General features: G+C 34.7%; 3 protein-coding genes across 4 annotated transcripts; 2 read left to right on the top strand and 1 right to left on the bottom strand.

The window, feature by feature from the left end:
* Positions 1 to 2,855: 2,855 nt before the first annotated feature.
* LOC107778236 (uncharacterized) lies at positions 2,856 to 3,275 on the top strand. Its single transcript, XM_016598446.1, has one exon. The coding sequence runs from the start codon at positions 2,856 to 2,858 to the stop codon at positions 3,273 to 3,275; it is 420 nt and encodes a 139-aa protein (XP_016453932.1).
* Positions 3,276 to 17,415: 14,140 nt separating this feature from the next.
* On the top strand, positions 17,416 to 23,639 carry LOC107778230 (uncharacterized). 2 transcript variants are annotated; one of them, XM_016598439.2, is made up of 5 exons: positions 17,416 to 17,593; positions 18,259 to 18,468; positions 18,565 to 18,777; positions 20,964 to 22,661; positions 22,798 to 23,639. In XM_016598439.2, the coding sequence occupies exons 1-5, from the start codon at positions 17,557 to 17,559 to the stop codon at positions 23,451 to 23,453; spliced, it is 2,814 nt and encodes a 937-aa protein (XP_016453925.1). In that variant the 5' UTR covers positions 17,416 to 17,556; the 3' UTR covers positions 23,454 to 23,639. The 2 variants fall into 2 exon arrangements, with proteins under 2 accessions (XP_016453925.1, XP_016453926.1); XM_016598440.2 differs by having other exon boundaries at positions 17,422 to 17,593; positions 20,973 to 22,661.
* A 1,226-nt stretch (positions 23,640 to 24,865) lies between these two features.
* LOC107778237 (6,7,8-trihydroxycoumarin synthase-like) lies at positions 24,866 to 27,037 on the bottom strand. The gene is made up of 3 exons (XM_075230358.1): positions 26,125 to 27,037; positions 25,243 to 25,678; positions 24,866 to 25,087 (listed from the first exon to the last, which is right to left on the bottom strand). The coding sequence occupies exons 1-3, from the start codon at positions 27,004 to 27,006 to the stop codon at positions 24,915 to 24,917; spliced, it is 1,491 nt and encodes a 496-aa protein (XP_075086459.1). The 5' UTR covers positions 27,007 to 27,037; the 3' UTR covers positions 24,866 to 24,914.
* Between the last annotated feature and the right edge of the window lie 109 nt (positions 27,038 to 27,146).

Raw genomic sequence — 27,146 nt, 5'->3', positions numbered from 1 at the left:
TAATTAGAGTAGCACTATTTATGATAACTTTGATTTTCCTCATATTTGGTGAGAGAGATAATTGTTTTCAGCTTCAATAAAAGTCTAAGAAATTTATAATTTAATTGGTACCTATATAAGGGCTCTGGCATTCATTTGTTACCCAATATGTATAATTGTGTGATAAAAATTTATTCCCATTCGATGTTTACACCAAATTAATTATTAATTAATAATATTATGTGTCTTTCATATACATATTTATTACTTAACCATGCTAATTAATATATTTATCAATTTAATTTTTAATAGTTCAGGATAAATTAAACACTGGGTGGGGGCAAATGTTTACCCAACTGCATTTGGAATTCCACATCTTAAAGAAGATGCAAATTACTTCAAAATGACATACTAGGGCCTTTTATATTGCACAATTAATTTTGAATGCTAAAAACTAACATAAAATTACTAATTTTTATTGAAACAAATTTCATGAAAAAATATTACTAATTAATTTTCATTGTGTTATCCAAAAAGAAATAAGCCTATATTTTTTAGGGAAAAAAAGAGTAGATTCTGTCAATACATTTGTGATTGTGTACCCAACTCAGTGAACCAATTAGTCTAATCTTGTGGTTAAATTGCAAGCATATTAATTTTTGTTTTAAAAATAATTATCATAATATTATTTATTTGAGTGTCGTCTAGTTATCAATAAAATGAGAAGAAAATCATGAGGTCTCATATTTAAATCCAAGTCGGGGCAAAAAATAGTTGGCGATTCTTTCGTACAAGTCTAAGCATTGTTGGACAGAATCACTTGGTATGGTGGTACCTGTGCTACTGAAAGATACCAAATACTCGGGAAAATAATAAAGATGCACACAATTTTGCTCAAACACCAAAAAGACAACCCGGTGCACGAAATATATCTTGCATTCTTGCAGAGTCCGAGGAAGGGCCACATCCCAAAAGAGTGTGATGTAGGCAATATACCCTAATACAAACGTCAATTGCTAATTTCACGGCTCGAACCCGTCACCTATAGGTCATGCGGAGACAACTTTATCGTTGTTCTAACTTTACACCGAAACAACTTTATCGTTTTTAGAATACCGCTATCGTTAAAAAGAAAAAGTTTCAACTATGGAAATGAATAATACTCCTATTGTAAAAAAATTCTACGTTTATTGGTGGCCCAATAAGTTTAAGGCCCATAATTAATATTTAATTAATGAGCAAATCTCATCCGTCTGATTGGTTACTTGATGGACGTATCGGATTAAGTGAGAACCTCTATAAATTGGTCCTCTCCCCACCCATTAGGGTTATCGTATTTTATTTTTCTCTTCCATCATTAAAGTCGGCGGTAACGAAAGCTAGAGCAAGGGGAGAGAAAGTAATTTGAATTAACGCTTCCGCTTCACGATGATGGCTTACGATTCAGGTATGTTTTCTATATGATTTTGAGTAAGATTATCATGTTCAAGATCCTGGTATGCAATTAAAGTTTATGCTCACATGTGGTACCAGAGTCTGGATTGTTTGAACTGATAATTTTCATCAAAGAAGTTTTATATATTTTGATTATGTCAGCGTTATGATGCTGCTTTATAAAATCAGAACTTCACATATTTTTAAATAATTTAATTGTGCGTGTGAAGTCTTCTGTTTATAGATAAAATATTACGATGGATATAAACTCTAGTGACTTTCTGTTTGATTTGTCGATTTCAGTTTTGGATGGTGGAAGTTACATCCCTAATTATTGATTATGAATTCATTGATTTTATCCGCTAAATTCATCTCTGTTTTTAACTCTTAAAAGTAGCATGAGAATTCTTACGCCTCCGCTTCAGATTATTTGATGTTAAAATAATAAAAGTATATTGAAGATAGAAAACGGCAGCTTTGGGGTTTTGATCAAAAATACCATGATAATTGGATTATGGCCCACTAAATATAAAATATAATAGGTAATAATGAGATACTTTATGTAGCAGTTTATCTAATCCTTGCCTTTTAACAATTGTTTGATATAAAGTTTGGCTCGTTATTGTTTCTGTTTGAGAGGTAGAAGTCAATATTTAAGTAATATGTTGTGGACTATTGGTTGATAAAGCCATTCATTGTTTATTTTATGTATGTAATTATTGATTATATAGTTTGTTAGTCACCAAAGTGACCAAACTGGATTATTTAAAGTATTCACATGCATAAAATCTTATAATCTCTATTTTGTGTGTGCACTTATGTTATATAGTTAAAGTGGCCAAACTAGTTTGTTTATGAAAATATGCATACATAAAATTATAATTTATCCATAAAATTAATTAAATGCCTATAATTAAAAATTAGTGGATAAATTAATTCTCACTATTGCTATAACTTAAGAATTTACCCAGAGGTGAATTAATTATTCTATGAATAGTGAATATAATGAGGTAAATTAATATTCTTAGTCAAATATATATTGTCTGTCCAAAGATGGCATATATATATTTGGTTAAAAATATTTAATTACCTATTAAAGACTAAATGATATTTAAATTATGATAGTGTGTCGTAGTATTTACCCAAAGGAGAATTGCGATATGCTTTAACTGTTTTGTTGAATCCATATTGATTTGTGAGCATGTATTATCTATTTTGCAGCTATTCTTTTTAATTCGCTTGCTTCGTCTGTTACTGTGTTCAACGGATTGAACTTCTCTGAATGGCGTGAACAAGTCCAGTTTCACTTAGGTGTGATGGATCTTGACTTGGCTCTGCTGAATGATAAGTCCGCTGCCATTACTGATTCGAGCAGTGCGGATAAGAAGTCTTTCCATAAAGCATGAGAACGCTCTAACAGGCTAAGCCTTATGTTTATACGAATGAATATTGCCAACAACATTAAGAGTACTATTCCACAACCAGAAAGTGCCAGGGAATACCTGAAGTTTGTGGAAGAACGTTTTCGTTCTGCAGATAAGTCTCTCGTTGGTACACTAATGGCTGAACTCACGACCATGAAGTTTGATGGGTCGCGTAGTATGCAAAACTATATCATCGAGATGACTAACATTGCATCAAGGCTTCAGACCTTGGGGATGAAAGTGGATGATTCCTTCTTGGCTCAGTTTATTCTGAACTCGTTGCCTCCTGAGTATGGGCCTTTTCAAATTAACTATAACACTATTAAGGATAAGTGGAATGTTAATGAATTGTCCAGTATGCTTACTCAGGAGGAGTCAAGACTTAAGAAACAAGGGAGTCATTCAATTAACCTCATGGGTCAAGGAGTTGATAAATGACTTAAAGTGAAGCCCAACAAGTTCAAGAAGAAGAAAGTACTTGCTAAAGCTCCACATGATGCTAAGAAGGAATATAAGGTAGATACGTGTCATTTCTGTAACAAGGAAGGACACTATCAGAAAGATTGTCTGAAACGTAAAGCTTGGTTCGAAAAGAAAGGTACAATGAGTGTTTTTGTATATTTCGAATCAAATTTAATAGAAGTTCCAAAAAATACTTGGTGGCTTGATTCTGGTGCAACTGCTCATGTACCTACTACGTTACAGGGATCCTTTATGATCCAAACTACAAATCCAAATAAGGATTTCTTGTTCATGGGAAATCGTATAAAGGCTCCAATTGAAGGCATATGCACTTATCGTTTGATCATGGAGACTGGACGTCATCTTGATCTATTACAGACTCTTTATGTACATTCAGTTTCTAGGAATTTGATTTCTCTTTCAAGATTTGATGTTTCTGGATTTGATTTAAAGTTTGGAAATGGATGTTTCAATTTATATAAGAATACTGTTTTTATGGTTCTGGTTTTCTTAGTGATGGTTTATATAAATTGAAACTCGATATTGATTTTTCTGAATCCCTTCTTACTGTTCAACATAATGTTGGAATTAAACGTAGTTCACTAGATGAAAGTTCTGCTTATTTGTGGCATAGACGTTTGGGTCATATATCCAAAGAAAGATCAGAAAGATTAGTAAAGAATGAGATTCTTCTGATTCTAAATTTGACTGATCTTACTATATGTTTGGATTGCATTAAGGGAAAGCAAACCAAGCAAAATAAGAAAGGTTCCACAAGAAACACCCGACTTCTTGAAATTATACACACCGATATTTGTGGATCCTTTGATGTTCCATCTTTTGGTGGAGAGATATATTTTATCACTTTTATCGATGATTTTTCACGTTATGGATACATCTATTTGCTGAAAAAAAATCTCAAGCAACAGATGCTCCCAAAGTATTTGTTAATGAGGTTGAAAGGCAATTAGATAAAAAGGTAAAGATTATTAGGTCAGATAGAGGTGGCGAATATTATAAAAAATATAATAAATCGGGATAATATCCAGGTCCATTTGCAAAGTTCCTCGAGGAACATGGCATATGTGCACAGTATACTATGCCGGGAACACCTCAATAAAATGATGTTGCAGAAAGGCGTAATCGAATACTTATGGATATGGTTAGGAGCATGATAAGTAATTCCTCATTACCCAAATTATTGTGGATGTATGCTCTTAAAAATGATATATATTTATTAAACAGGGTTCCTAATAAGGCAGTTCCAAAGACCCCTTTTGAACTGTGGATAGGAAGGAAACCTAGTTTAAGGCACCTGCATGTTTGGGGTTGCCCAGCGGAAGTTAGAGTTTATAATCCACAAGAAAAGAAATTAGATTCTCGAACAGTAAGTGGTTACTTTATTGGTTACCCAGAGAAATCTAAAGGGTATGTGTTTTACTGTTCAAACCATAATTCGAGAATTGTTGAAACCGGTAATGCAAGATTCATTGAGAATGGTAAAGTTAGTAGAAGTGTTGAAAAGCAAAGTGTGGAAATAAAAGAGGTGAGGGTCAATATTCTATTACCCACGAATGTGCCTACTTTCACACAAATACCAAATATTGTTCAAGTTGTTGAAAAACACTTTGATAATACCGAGCAACATTTGGATGAAACACTTCATGAAGAAACTAACTTACAAATATATGACACAAATGAACCACAAGAAATGCCATTAATAAAATCTCAAAGAGTTAGAAAATCGGCTATTTCGGATGATTACGTGGTTTATTTGCAAGAGTCAGATTTTAACATTGGTCTTAATAAGGATCCGATTTCATTTTCACAAGCCATAGAAAGTAATGAGTCTGACAAATGGATTGATGCCGGGAAGGAAGAGCTAAAATTCATGGAATACAATAAAGTTTGAGATCTCGTTGAATTGCCAGAAAGTTCTAAAAGAATCGGGTGTAGATGGGTCTTTAAGACCAAATATGATTCAAATGAAAATATTGAACGATACAAAGCCAGACTTATTTCCAAGGGTTATACTCAGAAAGGAGGCATTGATTATAAAGAGACCTTTTCACCGGTCTCAAAGAAAGACTCGTTAAGAATTATTATGGCGTTGGTGGCTCATTATGATTTAGAGTTGCACCAAATGGATGTGAAAACTGCCTTTCTTAATGGAGACCTCGAGGGGGAAGTTTATATGGACCAACCATAGGGTTTCGAAACTAAAGAAAAAAGTCAAATGGTGTGTAAACTGAAGAAGTCAATATATGGACTTAAACAAGTCTCACGACAATGGTATATAAAGTTTAATGATACCATAACATCTTTTGGATTTGTGAAAAATACCGTTGATCGATGTATATACCAAAAGATCAGTGGGAGCAAGTTTATATTTTTAGTCCTATATGTTGATGATATTCTAATTGATGCTAATAATTTAGTCATATTGCGTGAGACTAAAGATTTTCTCTCTAAGAATTTTGAAATAAAAGATATGGGTGAGGCATCTTATGTGATAGGAATAGAAATATTCCATTATAGATCATAAGGATTATTAGTATTGTCACAAAAAGGTTATATCAAAAGAGTTCTAGAGAGATTTAACATGAATAGCTGTTCAGCATGAATTGTTCCAATTCAAAAAGGGGACAAATTTAGTCTCATGCAATTCTCTAAGAATGATGTAGAACGAAAGAAAATGGAATCAATTCCTTACTCTTCTATTGTTGGTAGTCTGATGTATGCTCAGACTTGCACAAGACCAGATATTAATTTTACGGTCGGGATGCTGGGAAGATACCAGAGTAACCTAGGAATTGATCACTGAAAAGCTGCAAAGAAAGTTTTGAGGTACCTGAAAGGAACGAAGGATTACATGCTCATGTATAGGAGATCCAAGCATTTGAAAGTTGTTGGATACTCAGATTCAGATTTCGCTGGATGTATTGACACTAGAAAGTCCACGTTTGGTTATTTGTTCCAATTAGCTGAATGGGCAATATCGTGGAAGAGTGCCAAACAGTCTGTCATTGCTACATCCACGATGAAAGCAGAATTCGTGGCATGTTTTGAAGCCACAATTCATGCATTATGGCTGCGAAACTTTATTTTAGGACTTGGGGTTGTCGACGCCATTACCAAGCCGCTGAAAATTCACTGTGATAAATCTGCAATAATATTCTTCTCCAATAATGATAAGTACTCCAAAGGTGCCAAACATATGGAATTAAAGTACTTTACAGTCAAGGAGGAAGTTCAGAAACAAAGAGTGTCACTTGAGCATATTAGAACTGATCTCATGATTGCAGATCCATTAACGAAAGGTTTACGGCCAAAGATATTTAAAGAACATGTACATAGAATGGGTCTTGGTTGTATTTATGATTGATGTATTTATGATGTTTTGACACTCTGAGCCCATTTATATGTTTATGATATACATTAATGATTCATGTTTCTCATAATGGTGTACACATTATTGTTTTGAGATGTTACAGGATAAGTCTCAATTAGACATTATTGTGGACCATAATATTTTATAGCTTATGGACCTGGTACGATGAACTGCTAATGTTGTAGTATATGGAAGGGAGTATGTAGACAAATTATATATAACCGCCATAACTCACATTTAGTAGTTTATCGTGTTATAGAATTTATGATGGAGATTATAGAAGAGATTTGTTTATGCGCAACTAATGTTTATATGATTAAATATTAATGCTATATGATTATTGGGCCAAGTGGGAGAATATAAGATTTTTCTACGTGTTTAAGGCCCAAAATTAATATTTAATTAATGAGCAAATCTCATCCGTCCGATCGGTTACTTGATGGACGTACCGGATTAAGTGAGAACCTTTATAAATTGGTCCTCACCCCACCCATTAGGGATACCGTATTTTATTTTTCTCTCTTCCATCACTAAAGTCGGCGGTAACGAAAGCTAGGGCAATGGGCGAAAAATCAATTTGAATTACCGCTTCCGCTTCACGATGATGACTTATGATTCAGATATATTTTCTGTATAATTTTGTATAAGATTATCATGTTCAAGATCCTAATATGCAATTAAAGTTTATGCTCACACCTATATAAAAATAAATGCTGGATCTGACTCCTACAAAAGCATGAGTTTGTTGAAAGCATATTATTAATTTGTCTCCACTTATGTTTTAAAAAAAAGATGCTTGTAACATGCATGGAGTCATTTGCACAAGAATCAACAATATAAATTCATAAAGAAACCTTTTTAAATTGCTTGTCAAATTCTTTTACCAAATTAATAATTGTGACGTATATTATTTTAATCAATATAATTAATTTGAATATTCAGGTATTAACATCTCTTGTCACTTGGATTCTATCGACAATGGTTGATTAAATGCTTCAAATTAAATAATAGTCCATAATATAAAATCCACTGTCAGTGACTTTATATCGACACCTTCTGGACCCTTATATTAGTCTCTCTCTCTTTTTTTTTTTTTTTTTTTTTTTGGTTTTCCACTTAGTTTTTTATATACTTTAGGATCTCGACTAATTTTGATTCGCGCCTTGTAAGTTTTATTTTAGGGAAAAACGCTCCCTCTTAGGATTTTCTTTTTTTCATTATCAAGGTGCAAAATCAAAACCTCTAATTAAGGGTAAAGTAATCTTATTCATCCCATCATAAATCTTCGTCCATATATTTATCTATGAAAACTGGCATTTGGTTTGAAATTCTGAAAAAATGTTTTGCAAAAACATTTCACTTTCTTTTTGCAAAAAATGTTTTTTAACTAAATGTCAAAGGAAAAACTTCTCCAAAATAGTTTGTAACTTGGAAAACGTTTTTCTTCTTCTTGGGTTCGGGTAATTTCGAAATTCTGAAAAAATGTTTTTGCAAAACATTTCACTTTCTTTTTACAAGAAATGTGTTTAACTAAACGTCAAAGAAAAAATTCTCCAAAATAGTTTGTAACTTGGAAATCTTTTTTCTTCTTCTTGGGTTTGCATAAATAACAATTTTTATGTTCCCTCCTGTTTATATTATTCGTATTTTAAAATTTTGCAGACACACTATAAAACATTTAATAGCCTAAATTAGACTAATTCTCTATATTCCTTATCTCTTCTAAAACTTTAACTTAACTAATAATGGGCTAATTAAAACAGTAAGAGTGATCTAGAAAAAAATAAAAGATTTTCTATTTTTCAAAAGTATTTTAACAAATTCAATTTGCAGAACGATTAGTGTTTGGTAGCCAATGTAACAACTTTTTTTTTAATTGCTCTTGAAAATTTAGAACCAAAAATCCAACTTAAAGACTTTGTTTGTTTTTCTTTTTTTAGTTTTCATTTGGTGTATTGTCACCCGATTTTGTTGACTTAGGTTAAGATGCTTAACCACATAATTAGATTGTGATTAATATAATAGTCACAGGCATGTGACAACACTTTCTGTTGGATAATAACAATGCATTTTAATTGCCCAACCACGACGAATCTGCTTATTTGTCCGCTTGTTTATGCTTCCCAAAAAGGAGACTCAACAAAATAAATACTCCATCCGTTTCAATTTTGACGAATTTGTTTGACTCGATACGGAGTTTTAAAAAAAAAAACTTTTGAAATTTATGGTCTTAAAAGCTTAAGGGTAAAAGCTTTGTGGGGTCATAATATTTTTGTGGTTATAAAAGTTTCTCATTAAGGATAAATGAAGAGTTTAAAGTTGAATTATTTTCAAATTTAGAAATGTGCCATTTATTTTGGAACAAACTAAAAAAGAAAGTACCTCATCTAATTTGAAACGGAGGGAATAAATAAATAAATAAATAAATAAATAAATAAATAAAAGAACAAAAATAATAAAGAGGAAAATGACAGTAATCTTGATGCATATGTGGTAGTACCTTATAAAACTGAAAAAGATACATGAAATTAGACCGTTGGATCCTCTTAATTTATATATATATATATATATATATATATATATATATATATATATATATATATATATATATATATATATATATATATATATATATATATATATATATATTATTTTTATTTTTTATTTTTTTAAAAAAAATTTCACTCTGTGTCTGATATTTGATTTAAAATTCGGCTAATCTGAATTTGTATTTGAAAAATCTCACTTTAAAAGATACAAGTGTTTTCTAGCAAGAAGCGACTCAATATCTAAGACTCGACTAGTGGCGAAGCCACATGGTCACAAGCTGACCACCCTTCGTCGAAAAATTGCACTGTGTATATAGATAAAATATTACGTTTTAGAGGTATACAACACATATTTAACACCCTTTGTCGGGAATCTTTTTCCACTTCTTTCAAATTTGAATATCTTTAGAAAAAATTCTAGTTTCGCCACTGGACTCGACCCTCTTGTTAAGGACTAAGCTCATATATTTGAACTGTGCTCACTTGCTTAAATATAACTGCTGGTCTTTTTGTTACTGTGACCAATTAATTTGACATTTTACCATATTAAACTAATTCCTGAAAATCATATTATTGAAAACAAGAGAAATCCCCTTTTATATAATTAGTCGGAAAATCGTTACTATTTGATTCAGGCACATATTTCATATAGATATTTTAATAAATCATCAATGTCCGAAAGTCAATAATAAATATGAATTTGGCGTTTTGATTGACTACAAAGGTATTAGTTGTATAATAATTTATTTAAATTTTCTAAAAAATGAAAAATGATGGAAGGTGCGGTCCGAAAGTCAACCATTTTCATAGGTATTCTAATCAAGAACACTATTTCTTTTTAATTTTCTTTTTTTCTTCTTCTTTTTTTTATTGGGAAAATCAGTAGCCTATAATTTGCAAAAACCTTCCTAGTAAGCTAAGTGAATGATGGAAATATTCTTTATTCAGTCGAAAAGATCAAAGCAGAGTTATCAATTCAACCTGAAAGTACAAGAGGGGTGAATTGATTATTTTTATATTTTAATCGCTATTAGTTGATTAGTTTTCTAATTAGTCGACTAGATGTAATAACGAGATAATATGAAGAACAGAAATTAAGATGTAGAAATAAAGTGCAGGAATTAAAAATACCAAAATTTTTATACTGGTTCGGATTTAATGTGAATCCTAGTCCAGTCCCCTTGGGTTGCAAGGGAGTTCTCTTTCAGTGAATGAGTTTCTAGAGTACAATCGTGAATGGTGTGGTTTACACCAATGACTCAGTTTCTATGTCACTTGTTTCTTTTTGATACAATGCCTCACCAGTATTTTTCTCTCTTTCTTCTCTAACTTGTTACACAGCAGATCTAATAGAGCTACAATACTTGTTTGCAGTAGAACAAAAAGAGGGTATTTGGTTCAATCAAAGTATATTTTTCTAAGGCTTAAGGATGTGTATAAATACTTTGTAAGAGGCCGTTGCTGAAGAGATTTGCCAACCCAAGAGATTTGATCCTTGGAAAGAAATTGATTATTTCCAAGAATAAGGTTATTTGCCATTGCCCTTCCTTGATGAAAGGACTTTAATAGTTTTCCTTCTACAGGTCTTGATAGCGCCGGATTTACTCCTTGATTTTTGGTCCTTCCAGTAATAGCAACTTGATTGATCATCTTGCAAGATCTTCGATACTTCTTTTCCGCTTCAATCATTCTCGGATTGATTTCCTTGTCTTTGATTGATTCCTTCAATCTTGGATGTTTTCCTTGAGTTGCTTTAATTGATTCCTCCAATCTTGGATACTTTCCTTGAGTCTCTATACCAAGAGCAATTATATTATTTCATCATTAAAACTAAAACCTAACAATCTCCCCCTTTTTGACGATGACAAAATAATATATGTAAACATCAGTTGACTTCCCTGTATTTTACTCCCCTTCAATGAGTGTGGTTGACTTTGCTGTTGAGACTACTTTCTTTAGTTGACTTCTTCTGCAGGATCTATGACTCCCCCTCAAGAGGTGACGCGTGTACCTCTAGTCTACTTCCCTGCATGTACCTTCACGACTATATATATATCCCTTCTCCCCCTTTTGGGCATCAGCAAAATAGCAGATAACAACATACTATATACTAAACAGGATTTATAGCATGATATGTCTAACAAAACAGTCCAACAACGCAAGAAATATTGTCTAATACTTCCACATTAGCGACTCAAGAAATAGGTAAGAGTGTTGTAAATCGCCTCCTTCAATTGATCAAAGCTGGCACTGGCTGAGACAATCACTCTATCAAGCATGTTGTGTACCTCCTTGAATGCCTTGACTGCGTTTTCCCTAACTCTGAGAATTGCAGCTCTGATCTTTGACACATCAGACCCTGTTTCTTTAGAGATTGCATGAATGTCTCCAACAATGGACTGAGTAACAGCAAGAAGATCTTTGATGGTGGACAACTGATTGTCAATGGCAGCAAGTTTCTCAGCAAGGTCAGGGTCACTAGGACTATGATGGAAAACAGAGGGTTTGGACTTTGACTTAGGTTGAACAAGTTTGACCTCACCTTCTTGCTTCTTAACCATGAGCCCTTCACACACATATACCCCATACTCGCCAACACTCTGGAATTGTAAGATTTTAAAACAAAGATGAAAGGATATTCAGAGATGGAGATATTATGAGCTTCCAGAATGTGAGTGATGGCCATGCCATAGGACAGACTGATGGGATCAACAACACTTTCAATCATAAAATTGATGACTCAGGAGGACAGTTTGATCTTGAGTTTTGTCACAAGGCAATAGACAAGAAAAGTATCTCTTTGAGAGAAGGTTGAGAAAGAACCAGTACGAGAAAGCAGAGTAGTTGCAATAATGTGGGCTAGAACACGAGTTTCAAAACTAACATCACTTGGACCTAACTGATTTGGGAGAGATTCAGATGGACACTCAGCAATACACCATTTTGCTTGATCAAAAGAGATTTCAAAATCATCAGGCCAGTAATTTTTGAAAAGTATGGGAAAACCAGAACACTTACACTAAAAAATTAAGTCAAACATGGCACAATCAAGAACAATGCGCTTCCCTAACACTAAGGATTCCAACTTGTCAGACTTACTAGAGCAAAGATTTGCATAAAATATTTTCACTAGGGGTTCATAAACTTTAGGAAGGGGAACAAAAAAGAATTTTGACCAGCCTTGATAGACGAACAAATCTTTTACCTTACAATTTAGGGCTTCCATGTCATCAAGGTTGACTACCCTCCCATGAGCAATTGGCTTGTCTTTCAAAGCGATGAAAAAATCCATGTTTGGAGAATCCCAGAAATTTAGGCCAGACTCTAAAGAGCTGGAGAAATCTATTTTTGACTTCTTTGGAGTAAAGGATTTAGGGGGGTCTTCCATAGGTCTTTTTCCCAAGACTTTTTCTCCTGAAGTATGAGAATGATCTGAGAGGTCCGCCTGAGAGGAGGCAAAACCTTCTGAATGGTCGGACCCTAGGTCTACTTGTTCTGGAGGCTGAGAATGGGGTTTTGCTCTTGAGCGAGTACTCTTCCTGGTAGAGGCTGAGGGATTTTTGGAGTGTTTGACCATGGAAAAGCTTTGGTTGAGGAAAGTTTTTAGAGATGGTTTCTAGGCGATAGAGACGATGGAGATTGAAAAGGGGTTTCAGGTATTAAAAGAAGGGTTTCTGACGGTTGAGTACTGAAAATGAAGGGGTGTCAGTGATCAGACGTGATGATTGGTTTTCCTTCTTTGAACTCTGCAACTGATGTGAAAAGAGAGGAAAAGGAAGGGAACTCGGAGGAGCAATTAATGATTAAAAAATGAGCATTAGCCATATAGTAATACATAGGTCCTAATATTAATGATTAATACAAGTAATACCAAGTAATTCTCTTAAAAAGCAGAATCTGTCCTCTAGTAAATGCTTAGTAAAAATATCCGCTAATTAATCAGTAGTTCTAACAAAAGATAGTTCTATATTTCCCTTAAGGACATGATCTCTAATAAAATGATGCTTGATGTCTATATGCTTTGCCCTAGAATGATGCACAGGATTTTTTGAGAGACATATAACACTAGAGTTATCACAGACAATTGGTATGGGTTTAAAGAATAATTCATAGTCACCCAATTGATGAGATATCCATAGTAATTGTGCACAACATTGTCCAATGGCGATATACTCAGCCTCAGTTGTGGATAATGCGACTGATCCTTACTTTTTACTGTTCCAAGATATCAGTGCCTTTCCAAGTAGTTGGCATGTTCCACTGGTACTTTTTCTGTCTTCCTTATCACCTGCAAGATCAGCATATGAAAAACCTTATAGTTTAAAATTATTAGAGTGTGGATACCACAATCCATGAGAGACAGTTCAAATAAGATATCGAATAATTCTCTTTACTGTAGTCAGATGTGATTCTTTAGGAGCTGACTGAAACATGTCATATTTACAAACACTAAACATAATATCCGATCGACTAGCAGTTAGATAAAGAAGTGAGCCAATCATTCCACGATACTTAGTTTCATCAATAGGATTTCCCTGTTCATCTTTGTCAAGACTGGTTGAAGGACTCATTGGTGTGCCAATAGCTTTGGCATTGCTCATACCGAACTTTTGAATCAACTCATTTGTATATTTTGTCTAACATATGAACGTTCCTTCTTCAGATTGTTGAATTTGAAGTCCAAGAAAGAACGTTAGCTCCCCCATCATACTCATTTCAAACTCACTTTGCATAAGATTTGAAAATTTCTTGCACAAAGAGGATTAGCGCTACCAAAAATAATATCATCAACGTAAACTTGAATAATGAGATTACCTTCTGATGATCTTTTAATAAACAGGGTAGTATCTACTTTACCTCTTGTAAATTCGTGATCAATAAAAAATGAGCTAGGTCTTTCGTACCATGCTCGTGGAGCTTGTTTCAGTCCATACAACGCTTTGGTCAGTTTATACACATGGTAGGGAAACTTTAAATCTTCAAATCTAGGAGGTTGTTTCACGGATACCTCCTCTTCAATGAAATCATTCAAAACATCCACCTGGAACATCCCGAATCTTTTAAAGGATGCATATGCAAGAAGAATTCGTATAGATTCTAGTCGAGCTACTAGAGCGAAGGTTTCGTTATAGTCGACTCCTTCTTGTTGAGAGTATCCTTGAGCAACTAATCTGGCTTTGTTTCTCACAATTTTTCCATCCCCATTCAGCTTATTTCTGAAAACCCACTTTGTTCCAATTACGGGAGCATTTTCAGGCTTGGGCATCAGTTTCCATACTTGATTTTTGTCGAATTGATCTAGCTCTTCTTGCATTGCTTGCAGCCAGCTTGAGTCTTTCAAAAGCTTCCTCTATTTTCTTTGGCTCAATCTGGGAAATCAATGCTATGTTAGCTTTTTTCTTGAGAGCTCCCCTATTTTTATTCCTTCGCTTAGATCCCCTATGATGAACTTTTGAGGATATTCCCGTTCGCTTCTCCATTCATTTGGACGAATTGTATGAGTAGTTGACTCCTCTGGAGGTTCTGATTGACTGTTGCTAATCTCATTAGTTGACTCTACCACACTGTCAGGTTTATTAGTTGACTCTTGAGATTTGTTTGTCTCCTGAATTACCTGTGTTTGATCTTCATCACCTGCAGTAATTCCTTTCTTGGACGAAGTGTTATTCTCATCAAGGATAACATGTACTGACTCTTCTACACACAACGTGCGTTTATTATAGATTGATCTACTATTCAATGAATAACCCAGAAAAATACCTTCGTCATTTCTTGGATCGAATTTTACAAGATTGTCCTTACCATTATTATGAATGAAACACTTGCTTCCAAAAGAATGAAAGTAACTTATATTGGGTCGTTTACCTTTCCACAGTTCACATGGAGTCTTCCTCAGGATGGGTCTTATGAGACATCGATTGAGAATGTGACAAGCTGTACTTACTCCTTCTGCCCAAAAGTAATTTGGCAGTGAATATTCTAGTATCATAGTTCTTGCATATCCTGTAAAGTCCTATTTTTCCTTTCAAAAACTCCATTCTGTTGGGGTGACCTTGGAGCAGAGAAGTTGTGAGTGTATCCTTGATCGTTACAAAAATCTTCAAATGCTCTGCTTTCAAATTCTCCTCTGTGATCACTTTGAATAGTTGTAATAAGATATCCCTTTTCTCTTTCGACCTTTTTACAGAAGATCTCGAAATTTTTCAAAGCTTCATCTTTGTGAGATAGAAAAATTACCCAAGTAAAACATGAGTAATCATCAACAATAACAAATGCATATCGTTTTCCTCCAATGCTAGCAGTTCTAGTAGGTCCAAATAAGTCCATATGAAGCAATTGCAAGGGTTTTGAAGTGGATACAACATCTTTGTTTTTGAAAGAATTTCTAGTTTGTTTACCAATCTGACATGCATCACATACATGATTTCTAGAAAAATTGAGTTTGGGTAAACCAATAACTAAATCATGCTTGAAAAGTTTTTCTATCAAATGCATGCTTGCATGGCCAAGTTTCTTATGCCATAACCATGGATCATCAGATATGGACGTTAAGCAAATATGACCATCTATATTTTCAAAACCATCAAGAATATAAACATTTCCATACCTTTTACCTGGGAGGATTATTTTAACTGTCTCATCTTCAATAGCAAAGCCTGTTTTCTTGAACTTTACTTCATACCCTGAGTCACATAGCTGACTTATACTCTAGAAGGTTGTAGTTAAGTCCGTCAACAAGATAAACTTCAGTGATATCACAGTAATTATTGAAAGGAACTGTTCCGGTACCGACCATCTTTCCTTTTGAGTCATCACCAAATTTGACATTTCCTCCATCTATTTTTGTAACTTCTTTAAACAGGTTTTTATCACCTGTCATGTGACTGGAACACGCACTATCCAAGTACCATTTTCCTTCGTGACTCCTTCTGTGGTTTTCCTACAAAATATAATTATCACTTTCTTTTAGGTACCCAAGCTTGTTTGGGTCCTTATTGGTTAGTATTACTAGATTCATGATTATTTTTGGGGTTTCCAAATCCATTCTGAGACATTTGGCTTACGAAATCGACAAAAGGAATATTTGTGTCCATTTTTATTACAGTGGTGACACGTAGGACTTGATCCATTTTTGGTTCTCCCATTTGTGTTGGTACTAGTGGACTCTGTTCTGGCAAGCCCTTCTCCAGTTGACTTGTAAGTTGCCTGGTTCGACTTTACAGAACTATGACTGGTGGATTTACGCATGCCATTGAGTTGCATTTGCAATTCATCAACTTCATCTTGATATTATTCAACAAATTTGATACGATCTAACTCATCTACTTTTAGTTTCTTTTTAATTTCCTTACCAAACTTAAAAAAAGAAATAATTTGTATTCCTTCATTTCTTACCAAAACAACCCAAACATTCTATAAATCCCTATACTTTAATTTTATTCCATATCAGATAAGGAAATAATCCATAAGAGTCTCACAAATATCAAGAAACTATAAAATATTGTACTATATCTCAATTTCTTTTTACGTATATGAGAGTCAACCTTCTCAATTTTAATTCGAATTCGAACATAGAATCTTTAATTTTTTAAAAACAAAATTTATATTTTTAAAAATTATATCAAAGTATTATAAGTCACAGTAGTTAATAATTCAAAATATTTGCAAAGCATATGAAGAAATCGTAATTAAAGAAAAATTCGTGTAACTCTTAAAATTTGAATTTATCAAATAAATTGAGATGGAAAAAATAATAATTAATTTATAATATTATAAACTTTGATAGGAAGCCAGAAACACTGCAAATTTAACTCATAATTATAGATTATCTACATTACACCCTTGTGGTGCGACTTTTTCCGGACCTTGCGTGAATGCGTAATATCTTGTACCTACCTTTTTTCATCTATTAAAAAGCATGAATCTCATTAATGTACAACCATTCCAAGCACACAACTTGACTCATTCAATCATACCGGAAGATTCCAAAGCATAGGATTCTAGTTCTAGTTAAAAGACAGGTATCGCAAATTTACTGTTTTTTATAACACACACACTCACATGTTGCAATATTATCCATTCTCATCATCAACCCCCCACCCCCAAACCCCACCCCACCCCGCCAATCACACCCACCTCTTTGTCAATATCATATACTTTTCCAACTTTAATAACTCCTAAAGACTAATAAAGTCTTTCTTTCACATTTCTTCTCCTTTTAGTTAACAAAACCTTTTCTTTTTTTGTCCGTACTGCAGACTTGTTCATCTCCAGGTTTCACTTCTCTTGCTGTTTTTTTCACTCATTTTCTTGCTTTATGGAAAGCCAAGATCACAAATTTACTACCCCATCAGGTTAATATCTTCCTTTTCTCATTTGGGTTACTGAAATCTTGTTTTTTTTATTTAAATTTTTTATTTTTCTTTGTATATAGTTTCTTGATTAGGGGTTTTAAGGGTTTGCTGAAGAATCTACATTTCTCATACTTTATTTGGTACTTTTTGTTTTTTGTGCTAATTGCCTTTCTGTAGTATCAAGTCATGTACTGGTCAAAATCTTGACTTTTGGTCAACATGAGTATGAGAGTGGTAAAATATGTTTAGTTTCATTTATGTTTAATTGTTCTGTGAATTTTGTTTTTGTTTATGGTTTTTTTTAGTTTATTGGGTGTTGGGAAATGGGGTTTTCTTTTGATTTTTGAAGATATGTGTATCTATTAATGTGTGAAATTTTGGTTAGTGATTGATTTTAATATACTTATTAAGCATCATTTCCTGTTATTGCTCTATGAATCTTTTTAATTTTCAATGTTTAATTTATGTTTTTTTTTTGTGTGTGTTGTGAGTTGTGAAATGGGGTTTTATTTAATCTTAAAAGCATGTACACAGATATAATCAGACATGTGTAGTTCATACTCTTCAGGGTGTAATTATTTGTAGCATTATTTCTTGTTTTTGCTCTGTTAATCTTTGTATTTTCATGTATAATTTTTTGTGAAACTGAGGTTTCTTACATTCAGGGCCTGAGAATCATGCACCGCATTTGTGTCATAAATGCGGGTGGCCTTTTCCAAATCCACATCCTAGTGCTAGACACAGAAGATCACACAAGAAAGTCTGTGGAAAAATTGAAGGATATAAGCTTAGTGAATCTGAAACAGCAGATAATTCTACCCATTCGTCTGTTTCCGACGACGAGCACCACTCGGACGGGGATCAGCAAACTCCAAGTGAGTAAATCTCGAGCCTTCTGCACGAATGTAGTTTAGTTTCTCTTTTCAGCTGAATTCTTGTGTTTTATGTTGATCTTGTTTTTTTGGTTTTAGGTCCTATCGTTGGAAAGACAATTGTTAAAGAGATTAGTGGTATTAGTGACAAATCATATAGATCAGAAGATGAAACTTTCTCTGATGCGGTTACGGAGTTTTCTGATAGCGGGATTAGCCCTGGGTTGGAAGAGCATCCGGAGGGTGTCAAAAGTTTGAGATCGAACGTGAAAAGAGTTGATGATGAGTTATTGAAGGCCGATTCAACTGGAGGTATTTATGCTAGATCAATGGCTTCTCAAATGTGCTGTATCTAGTTGTACTTAGCAATGTATATATTATTATGGTTTGCAAGCTTTTCCTGATTTCATCCTGATTCTGTGTTTGTCGTCAAATGACCTTTCGCAGAGTAGGGAAAAGACAATCTCTCATTCAGGGGAGGTTGATTCTTTATTTCTTGTCTTTTTCTTTTTCCTACTTGGGGATTCACGTGGGATTGTGACGAGTAGTGCATGAAACATGTTAGACTTTGAGGATATTCGTCATAAATGATAAAACACGTATGGCAGCTCATGCACGACAAACTCGCTGTAAACAAGGGCAAATGAAAGCTCTCCTGAAAATATGGCATGTGGAGTATGTATGTCTTCATAGAAGAACCTTCTAAGAAATTTTTAATCATTTTGATTGGAGAATAAGGTTTTGGGTATAAAATAAATTCTTGATTTAATTCAACGGGAGAAATGATATAATTAGGTGATAAGGACAAAGAGTGGCGTTTACAAAGGACTAGATTTGGTTGAATTAATATAGATAGGTCCGTTGATGTCCGTTGAAAACAGCGTCTCTGCCCTCCCATGGTAGGGGTAAGGTCTGCGTACGCACTTTCCTCCCCATACCCCACTTGTGGGAAATCACTGGGTTTGTTGTTGTTGTTCTTGTTGTCCGTTGATGTCTGCAAATAGTAGAAGCTAGATACCTCAACTGGTCAAAGTTCAAAGTAATGCCATTTTAGTTCTTTCCTTTAATTAGAATCTTGTTTCTGCATCTAACTTTCCTTTTTCCCTTGTTAGGAAATTAATTTCCCCTGCTACTTTTGGTAATTGGTGAGCCAAAATGGTTGTGTCTACAAATTCTTTTGATGAATTCTAAATGAGATGGACGGGATGAAGTTTACTTGTATTGATTCAACTAAAAAAACACATTAAACACTGAAAGGGGCAGTGTTAGATAGATGTTCCTCGAGTAATTTAATTATTTTATGAACAACTTTGCTTAATTTCTCAAAGTATTTATTTCCATTGTGTCAAGGTGGTTTAAATTAAATTTATACTGGATATTTTAAATCCTTGTTTTTGTACTTGTCTCTAAGCTCTATGACGACCATTAAATTCCCTTTGTCATATTTCCTGAATCGGCTATTTATGCCGGACACAGTAGCTGTGCCTTTGAAGACATTTATTTCAGGTCAATCCACAATTTTCAGCATAAATTTGTTCTGAATTGTCGTATCGCCATGTGGCCTGTTTCTTAGGTCCTCCTGAGGAGGAGTTGCTCCTTGAGGAGTTGGAATTGCCCAATATTATGTGATCAGGAAACCACCAAGACAGTGAAAGATGTGTTTAAAGCAATTTAGGGAGTACCAAAACCCGACATGTTTTTACCGCACGCCTTTTCCTTTACAATCAATTTCTATTAGGCTATTCGGTGAGATTGGAAGAAATGATGATCAAGAATGGATTGATGCTAAAATGAAGATATTTTTTTTATATACGTGGTGTCCAGGCGAGCTTGCGCGCACCTCGACTAATTCCACGGGATACCTGCCACCTCCCACCAACAACAGGTACTAGGTAACTCTATCCAACAAGGTTTGGATAGATAGGAAGAAATCACCTAGTGTTTTTTGCCTCCGCTGGGATTTGAACTTGAGACCTCAGGGTTCTCACCCACTTCATTGACCACTAGGCCACATCCTTGAGTGCCTAAAATGAAGATATTCTAACCAATTCAGTTGTTCTTTTCTTTTACTTTCATGCAATGAGTTTGTCCTTTCCCTCTGTTGGGTGGGCGGTGGGTACTTGGAGTGGTAGTTTATCTGAACTGCAGAACATCCTTTGAACTTGCTCTTTTAATGAATGGTAATATGATGTTATGAATTCAACCGTGTGAACCAGTCCTACATTGTGATATTGTATGGAGGTCAGAGGAGAGCATCCTTCAATTATTTATTTATTTTTTGGAGAGAATTATGTCCTTGTAATCTGCTGGCCGCCAGTTCGATTTTATGTCATTACGACAACCTTTATTTACATATATTAAATTTTTAGGATCTTTGATTTTTGTCATTCTGCTATTTAGGTTTAGCAATCTGCCTTCACATTTGAAAGCTGCATTTTGTTCGTTAATTACATGTAATGTGGTTTTTGCCAATTTGGGGTGCACTTTCATGGTTGTAGGTATTTCAGGATCCTCAAATGATGCCCGACATGCGACTGAAGTGAATCATCTCGAATCATTTGAAAGTGCAATCAATCAGCCAGAAGTAGCTGAATCTTTCGGTACAAAGATTGATTGCGACCCTATTAAGTCAGAGATACCAGTGGATGCTTCTCTGCAGGAGAATAATACAACTGAATCTATTGAAGCCAGACACGTGCAGATGTCTTCTGGGCAGCCAAGCGATTTGAAGGAGATAGAAGATATTAATACCGGTGAAGGTTTAGTTGATGCTGTCGGTGTTGCTGTCGAAGTCTCTCAATCAGCAGTATCTGATACAGATGGAAAGACATCAAATAATGCAAGTTATGAGTCAACGCCACAGGAGGCAGAGGGGAAAAATTCAGACCCTTTAAACTTCCCGTCTGATTTACTTGAGGCAGATGAGCAAGCTACAGTTAGTGTTCCGATTGAAGCCAAACTACAGCATGATGAGAATGAAAATCCTGATTCTGTGGACTTGAAACTGGACTTGTCTGAAGCTGGTGTTAAAGCTATGGCTGATGAGAACATTGATAAGGAGTGTGAGCAACCCGATAAGGTGGAGGACAAACAGAGAATCTCCGTTGAACTTTCACCTCTTGTACAGGCGCCTAATGTCCCTATGTTGGAATTGGAAGCTGATTCTTCCAAGGAAATAGATGGTGGTAGTCAAACAGAGTTTTCCGACTCATCCAAAACTGAGGAAGTGAGGGAAGATGTGCATGTGGTGTCTTTGGCAAAAGATTTACCTGCGTCAGACAACCCTGAACTCTTCTTGCTTAAAGACTTCAAAGACTACAATAAGTTCAAGTCTAGTTTGCCGTTGGATCTTGGCTCTTCTGAAGTACTCTGCTCTTCTGAACCTGAACCTGTTTCTATCGATGGTGACTCTTTAAAGAATTCTCTTCCTTCAGGTTCCCCGACCGACCACTCAGATACGAACACCATTACTTCATCTGTTCAGGAAGAAGCCAAGCAAACAACAAAAGTTGATGATCCTGTAATCGAAAGAACCGAAACAATTTTTACCATGGAAGAAGAGAACAAGGGTGGACATCCAGAAAATGAGCTTCTTGCAAACAAGGAAACAACCGTTGTAGACACTTCTTGTTTATCTGAAGCTAATCAAACTACGGTCACTCTTGGAGGAAGTGACCATGACGAACATGAAAAGGCTAGAACTGAACAGCCAATTGTAACTGGGGGTGAAACTGAGAAAGAAAGAACTAAGGAAAAGCTAGAAGGAGTTTTTGAAGGTGATAAAACTATCTGCTCAGTTGGAGGGCATAATGACCCTGTTATAGTTACAGTCACGACTGTGCATGAAAGCAGAGATGAAATTTTTCATGAAGCCTCCGAAGACAGCAAAGTAAGCAACAATGCCAAAGCGTTGGAGCCTACCAGTGCAACTGGATTGGATTCCCAAATAATTAGTGATTGTGATGTGAAAGAGCCAGCTGGTTTGGTTGTCGATACTGATTTGAACGGTCGCGTTGTTGATAACTTCCATGCAGGAGATGGCCTTAAGAATGCCACTGGGGTCATTTCATCAGCCTCACTGAATGAGGGTAATGACAAGCTCATTAAACAGAACGACACGGTTTCTGCAGTGGATATATCAACGAATTCGAGCAGCAGAGCCGATAGCCTAGATGCCAACTGGGGTTCTGTTTCAGGTATAATCACTTCTGTTTTCTTTGTATAGATATCATTAAACCAGCTTATTGGAAGTTAATTTTTTGTTGCTTTTTGTTATTGAGGATGTATTTTCCTCCAATCTAATAATAGATTCTGCTATTTGTGATGAAACAGTGCTTTCCACCCAGTCGGAGTCGACAGCTGTTCCTGATGCCGAAGCAACTGATACTCGCGAGAAATCGGAGCGTGTCTTGCAGAAACCAACTTCTGGAGCTGAGGAGCGGCATCCTGATAAGCCAGATGTTTACGAGCCTCCGTCTTTCATGACATTGGTTGAATCCAGAGAAAACGCCGACAAGAAAGCTTCTGCTTCCGAGATTGAAGCACAGCTTATCGCTCAACAGCCCAAAACGGAAGCTCTAAAAGCCGGGTGGTTCCCTTCTATTACCAACGTGGTGAATGAATCTCAAGGGAGAAAGAAGAATGAGGAGATAATTGCAAAAGTAACAAACTGGAGCACAGGGAAGCAACACACTCCATTGAAAAATCTACTCGGTGAAGCCAAATCTCCAAACACAAAACAAGTGCCTTCTGTTAACCAGAAAGATGAAACTGCTGCCACTAAGAAGAATGGGGCTACAACCGTGACGACAGTGAACTCTATTCTAAGCTCGGAGGCACCAACTGAGCAGGCTGCCGCGAGTAAGGAGGCGGAGAAAGAATGGAATTCTCCCGCGAGGTATCCAGTTGACATTAAGAAGGAAAAGAGGAAGACGAAACCGTATTGGGTACCATTTGTTTGTTGCTCTTCAGTACATCAAGACGCATAGTTTTCTTCGTTCGTTTTCTTAAACTCATCATGTATTGTACGTAAATTCGGCTATGCACTTCTCTCTTATTATGTGCTGTGAACTCCTCAGACATTATTGATTCAACTGCAGGAGTTTGTGTAGCTTCTAAGTCATATCTTTGCTTCTACAATGTACATTTGGATGTTAAGATGCATAGGTTTCTCCTGCATGCAGTTGTCTTTTGCTTCATATGATATACCATAGCATTCTGTATTATTATGGTAGGAAAAAACACTCACCTTTTTTTCGATTTCTTTATAGACGAAATACGTGCCGAGGGTCTATCGGAAAAACAGTCTCTCTACCTTCTAAAGGTAGCGGTAAGGTCTGCGTATACACTACTCTTTCGAGACTCCACTTGTGGGATTACACTAGGCTTGTTGATGTTGATGTTGTTTATAGACAAAACACCTAATTCCTATGTGGAGCTAGACGGAAAATCTTATTAAAGGAAATTAGTGGTGGCAAAATGGTTAAAAGAAAACAGTTATCCACCCATATTATCCATTAAAAAATTGGTTAGATAATGAACTTTTTAAAAACGGGTCAAATATAGATTAAAGTCATATTATCCGCTTAGAAAATGAATAATCAATGGATAACTATGAGTTTAACTTTTACATTTGTAAAGTTTCAAGTTGGGGATTCCTGTGTTTGAGAGACTAGGAGACTCTACTTGTGGGATTACACTAGGCTTGTTGTTGATGTTGTTGTTGTTTATATACAAAACACCTAATTCCTATGTGGAGCTAAATGCAAAATCTTATCAAAGGAAATTAGTAGTGGCAAAATGGTTAAAAGAAATAATTATCCACCCATATTATCCATTAAAAAATGGGTTGGATAATGAACTTTTTAAAAACGGGTCAAATATGGATAAAAATCATATTATCCGCTTAGAAAATAAATAACTAATGTGTTTAACTTTTACATTTGTAAAACTTCAAATTAGGAATTCTTCAAGTTTGGGAGACTAGGAATTCTCCCAAAAGTGATCATATTCAAGAAGTCATGGATAATATAGGCTTTCATACTATCCGCTGGTTAACTTGTATTTTATCCGTATTAAATATGGACGGGGTCGGATTATTATTTTTATTTTTTTGCATTACCCGTTTTCGACCCGCCCATATCCGATCCCGACCCGCCCGTTTGCCACCCCAAAAGGAAATGAACTAAAAAGGGAAGCATTTGCCAGTGTAAACATAGATTTGATAGTAACAAACAAGATAGGTAATATAGATGTGATAGTAAGAAACAAGATAGGAAAGCACATAGGAGCAAGGCTATGGGCTGCATCCACACGCCGCTGCTAGCTCCTTATTGTCCATCATAAACTACACCATTTACAGATGAGAATTAGAGGTGTTTCTTTTATTTTAAACCTAATTTGACAACCTTAAACAGAAAGAAAGTGCAAAAACTCATATATGACTAGGTCTACAGATAATATTTAGGGACAAGGCAAAGGGCATTTTTCTTGTGCATAGTAAGTCCAGGCAAAACATCAGTGTCAATGTCTTCTTTCTTCATATCACAAGGCAACTCCCAATCAAATGCATAAACAAGGTTTGAAAGTATAAGCTCCAAAGTTGCAACACTAAGTGCAATACCTGCAAAGCAAATTCAAGATTTGAACTTTATAAATTCAAGATTCTGAACTCGTTAAAAATGAGTTAAAAACGTGATATTTAATTATATTTCTATTACTTTTAACATTTTCATGAATAAAACTCATCCTTTAAATTATACAACCGTCACTGAATACCTGGGCAAACTCTCCTGCCTGCTCCAAATGGAATAAACTCAAAATCTTGGCCCTTGTAATCGATATTGCTATTCAAAAATCTCTCTGGTATAAATTCTTCTGGATTTTCCCAGTATTCAGGATCCCTCGCGATAGCCCAATAATTAACGTAAATAATAGTTTTTGGTGGAATTTTATACCCTTCTAGTATGGAATTTTGAATTGTTTCTCTTGCCAAAAGAGTTGGAGCTGGAGGATACAATCTAAATGTCTCCTTTATCACTGCTTTAAGATAGTGAAAATTTTGTATATCATCTTCATTTACCATTCCTTTCTTTCCAACTGATTTTCTAATTTCTTCTTGAACTTTCTTTATGGCTTTTGGGTTCTTTATCAAGGCTGTCATTGCCCAAACTAATGAAATCGCGACAGTGTCTGTTCCAGCAACAAATATATTCTACAAAATAATAAAATTGAGAGGAAAAAAATGAGTATATATATATATATCACTTCATTAGAAATATAGATAAGCAGTTGTGTATGCATGCATGCACATGCAGTCAAACCTCTTTATAATAGCCTCGTTTGTTCCGATATGTTTTGGCTTCTACAGTGAAGTGCTATTATAGAGAATATATATTATAACATAACATAAAAATCGGTTCCAAGAAAACTTGAATTTTATAGTGAATGGATGTAATATAGAGATGATGTTATAGAGAGGTTTGACTGTAATTATGTATGAGTTTAATTTAGGTAAACCGGTGTTTTACACCATCACGTTAAATTAATCTGCAGCGTAATATAAGGTAATAAAGAATATAAGCAATTAAATAGTAGATTAATGACGTAAAAATTCTTTACAGTGTCGGTGTATATATTTATAGAAAAATGATTACTTACCATGAGAATTGCCTTTATATTGTCAAAAGTGATGTTGATTGGAGTTGAATGCTCTTTCTTTAATTGGAGCAAAAGATCAAGAATATCTCCTTCCATTGATTTTGGCCTATTGGGATTGAGATGCTGCTCAATAAGTCCTTCATAAAACTCATCTAAATATTTGAAATTCTTTTCAAGTCTATTTATTTTTCCAGAAATTTTATCAAACCAAAATAAAAAAGGAAAATAATCAGAGAAAAAAAACCCTGCCAACAATGCTTGTGTCTCTGTCAAAAGTTCATCAAATTTCCTCCTTTCTTGTGCTTCTTCATCATATCTAATACCAAAAGCACCTCTACAAATAATTGTACTAGTTATTGAAACCAATATACTACTCAAATTGGTAATTTGTGAATTTTTAGCTTGTTTTGATATTTTCTTGATCATTCTTGAAACTTCATCTTCGCGAATCGGGCTAAAAGATTGAACTTTTTTGAGACTAAATAGATGAATAATACATATCTTTCTCATTTCTCTCCAATAGTCACTATAAGGTGCAAGTGCAATATCATAACTATTGTAAGATAATTTTTGTTGGCAAAGAACAGAAGGTCTACTACAAAATGCTAAATCTTGTGTTTTTGTTACCTCTTTTGCTAATTTTGCTGAAGAAACTACTACCACATTAGCAGAAGCAAGTTTTAATGAGAAGATTTTACCATATTTCTTGGAAAGTTTCCAAAAATAGATATGAGTGGTTAAACTATCATATTGATGCAAATTTCCAATGTATGGTAAACCTAAAGGACCTGGTGGTAGAATACTATTTCTACCTATTTTGGCTTTGAGAAGAAGAAAAAAGAGAATGATAGGAAGAGATACTAAGAGTAGAAAGGGTATCATTTTGTTGTGTCACTTCCAAATGTTAACTTCAAATGTCTTCTATAAATAGATCTTGTATTAAAATGCAGGGGTATATATATATATATATATATATATATACCTTTAAGCTAATGATTAGATATGCAATGACCTCACATAGT

Source organism: Nicotiana tabacum, chromosome 14, assembly GCF_000715075.1.
Source record: "Nicotiana tabacum cultivar K326 chromosome 14, ASM71507v2, whole genome shotgun sequence".
In the NCBI taxonomy this organism is placed as follows: Eukaryota; Viridiplantae; Streptophyta; class Magnoliopsida; order Solanales; family Solanaceae; genus Nicotiana; species Nicotiana tabacum.
The sequence above is the reverse complement of the archived record's forward strand: the minus strand, read 5'-3'. Positions and strand labels throughout refer to the sequence as shown.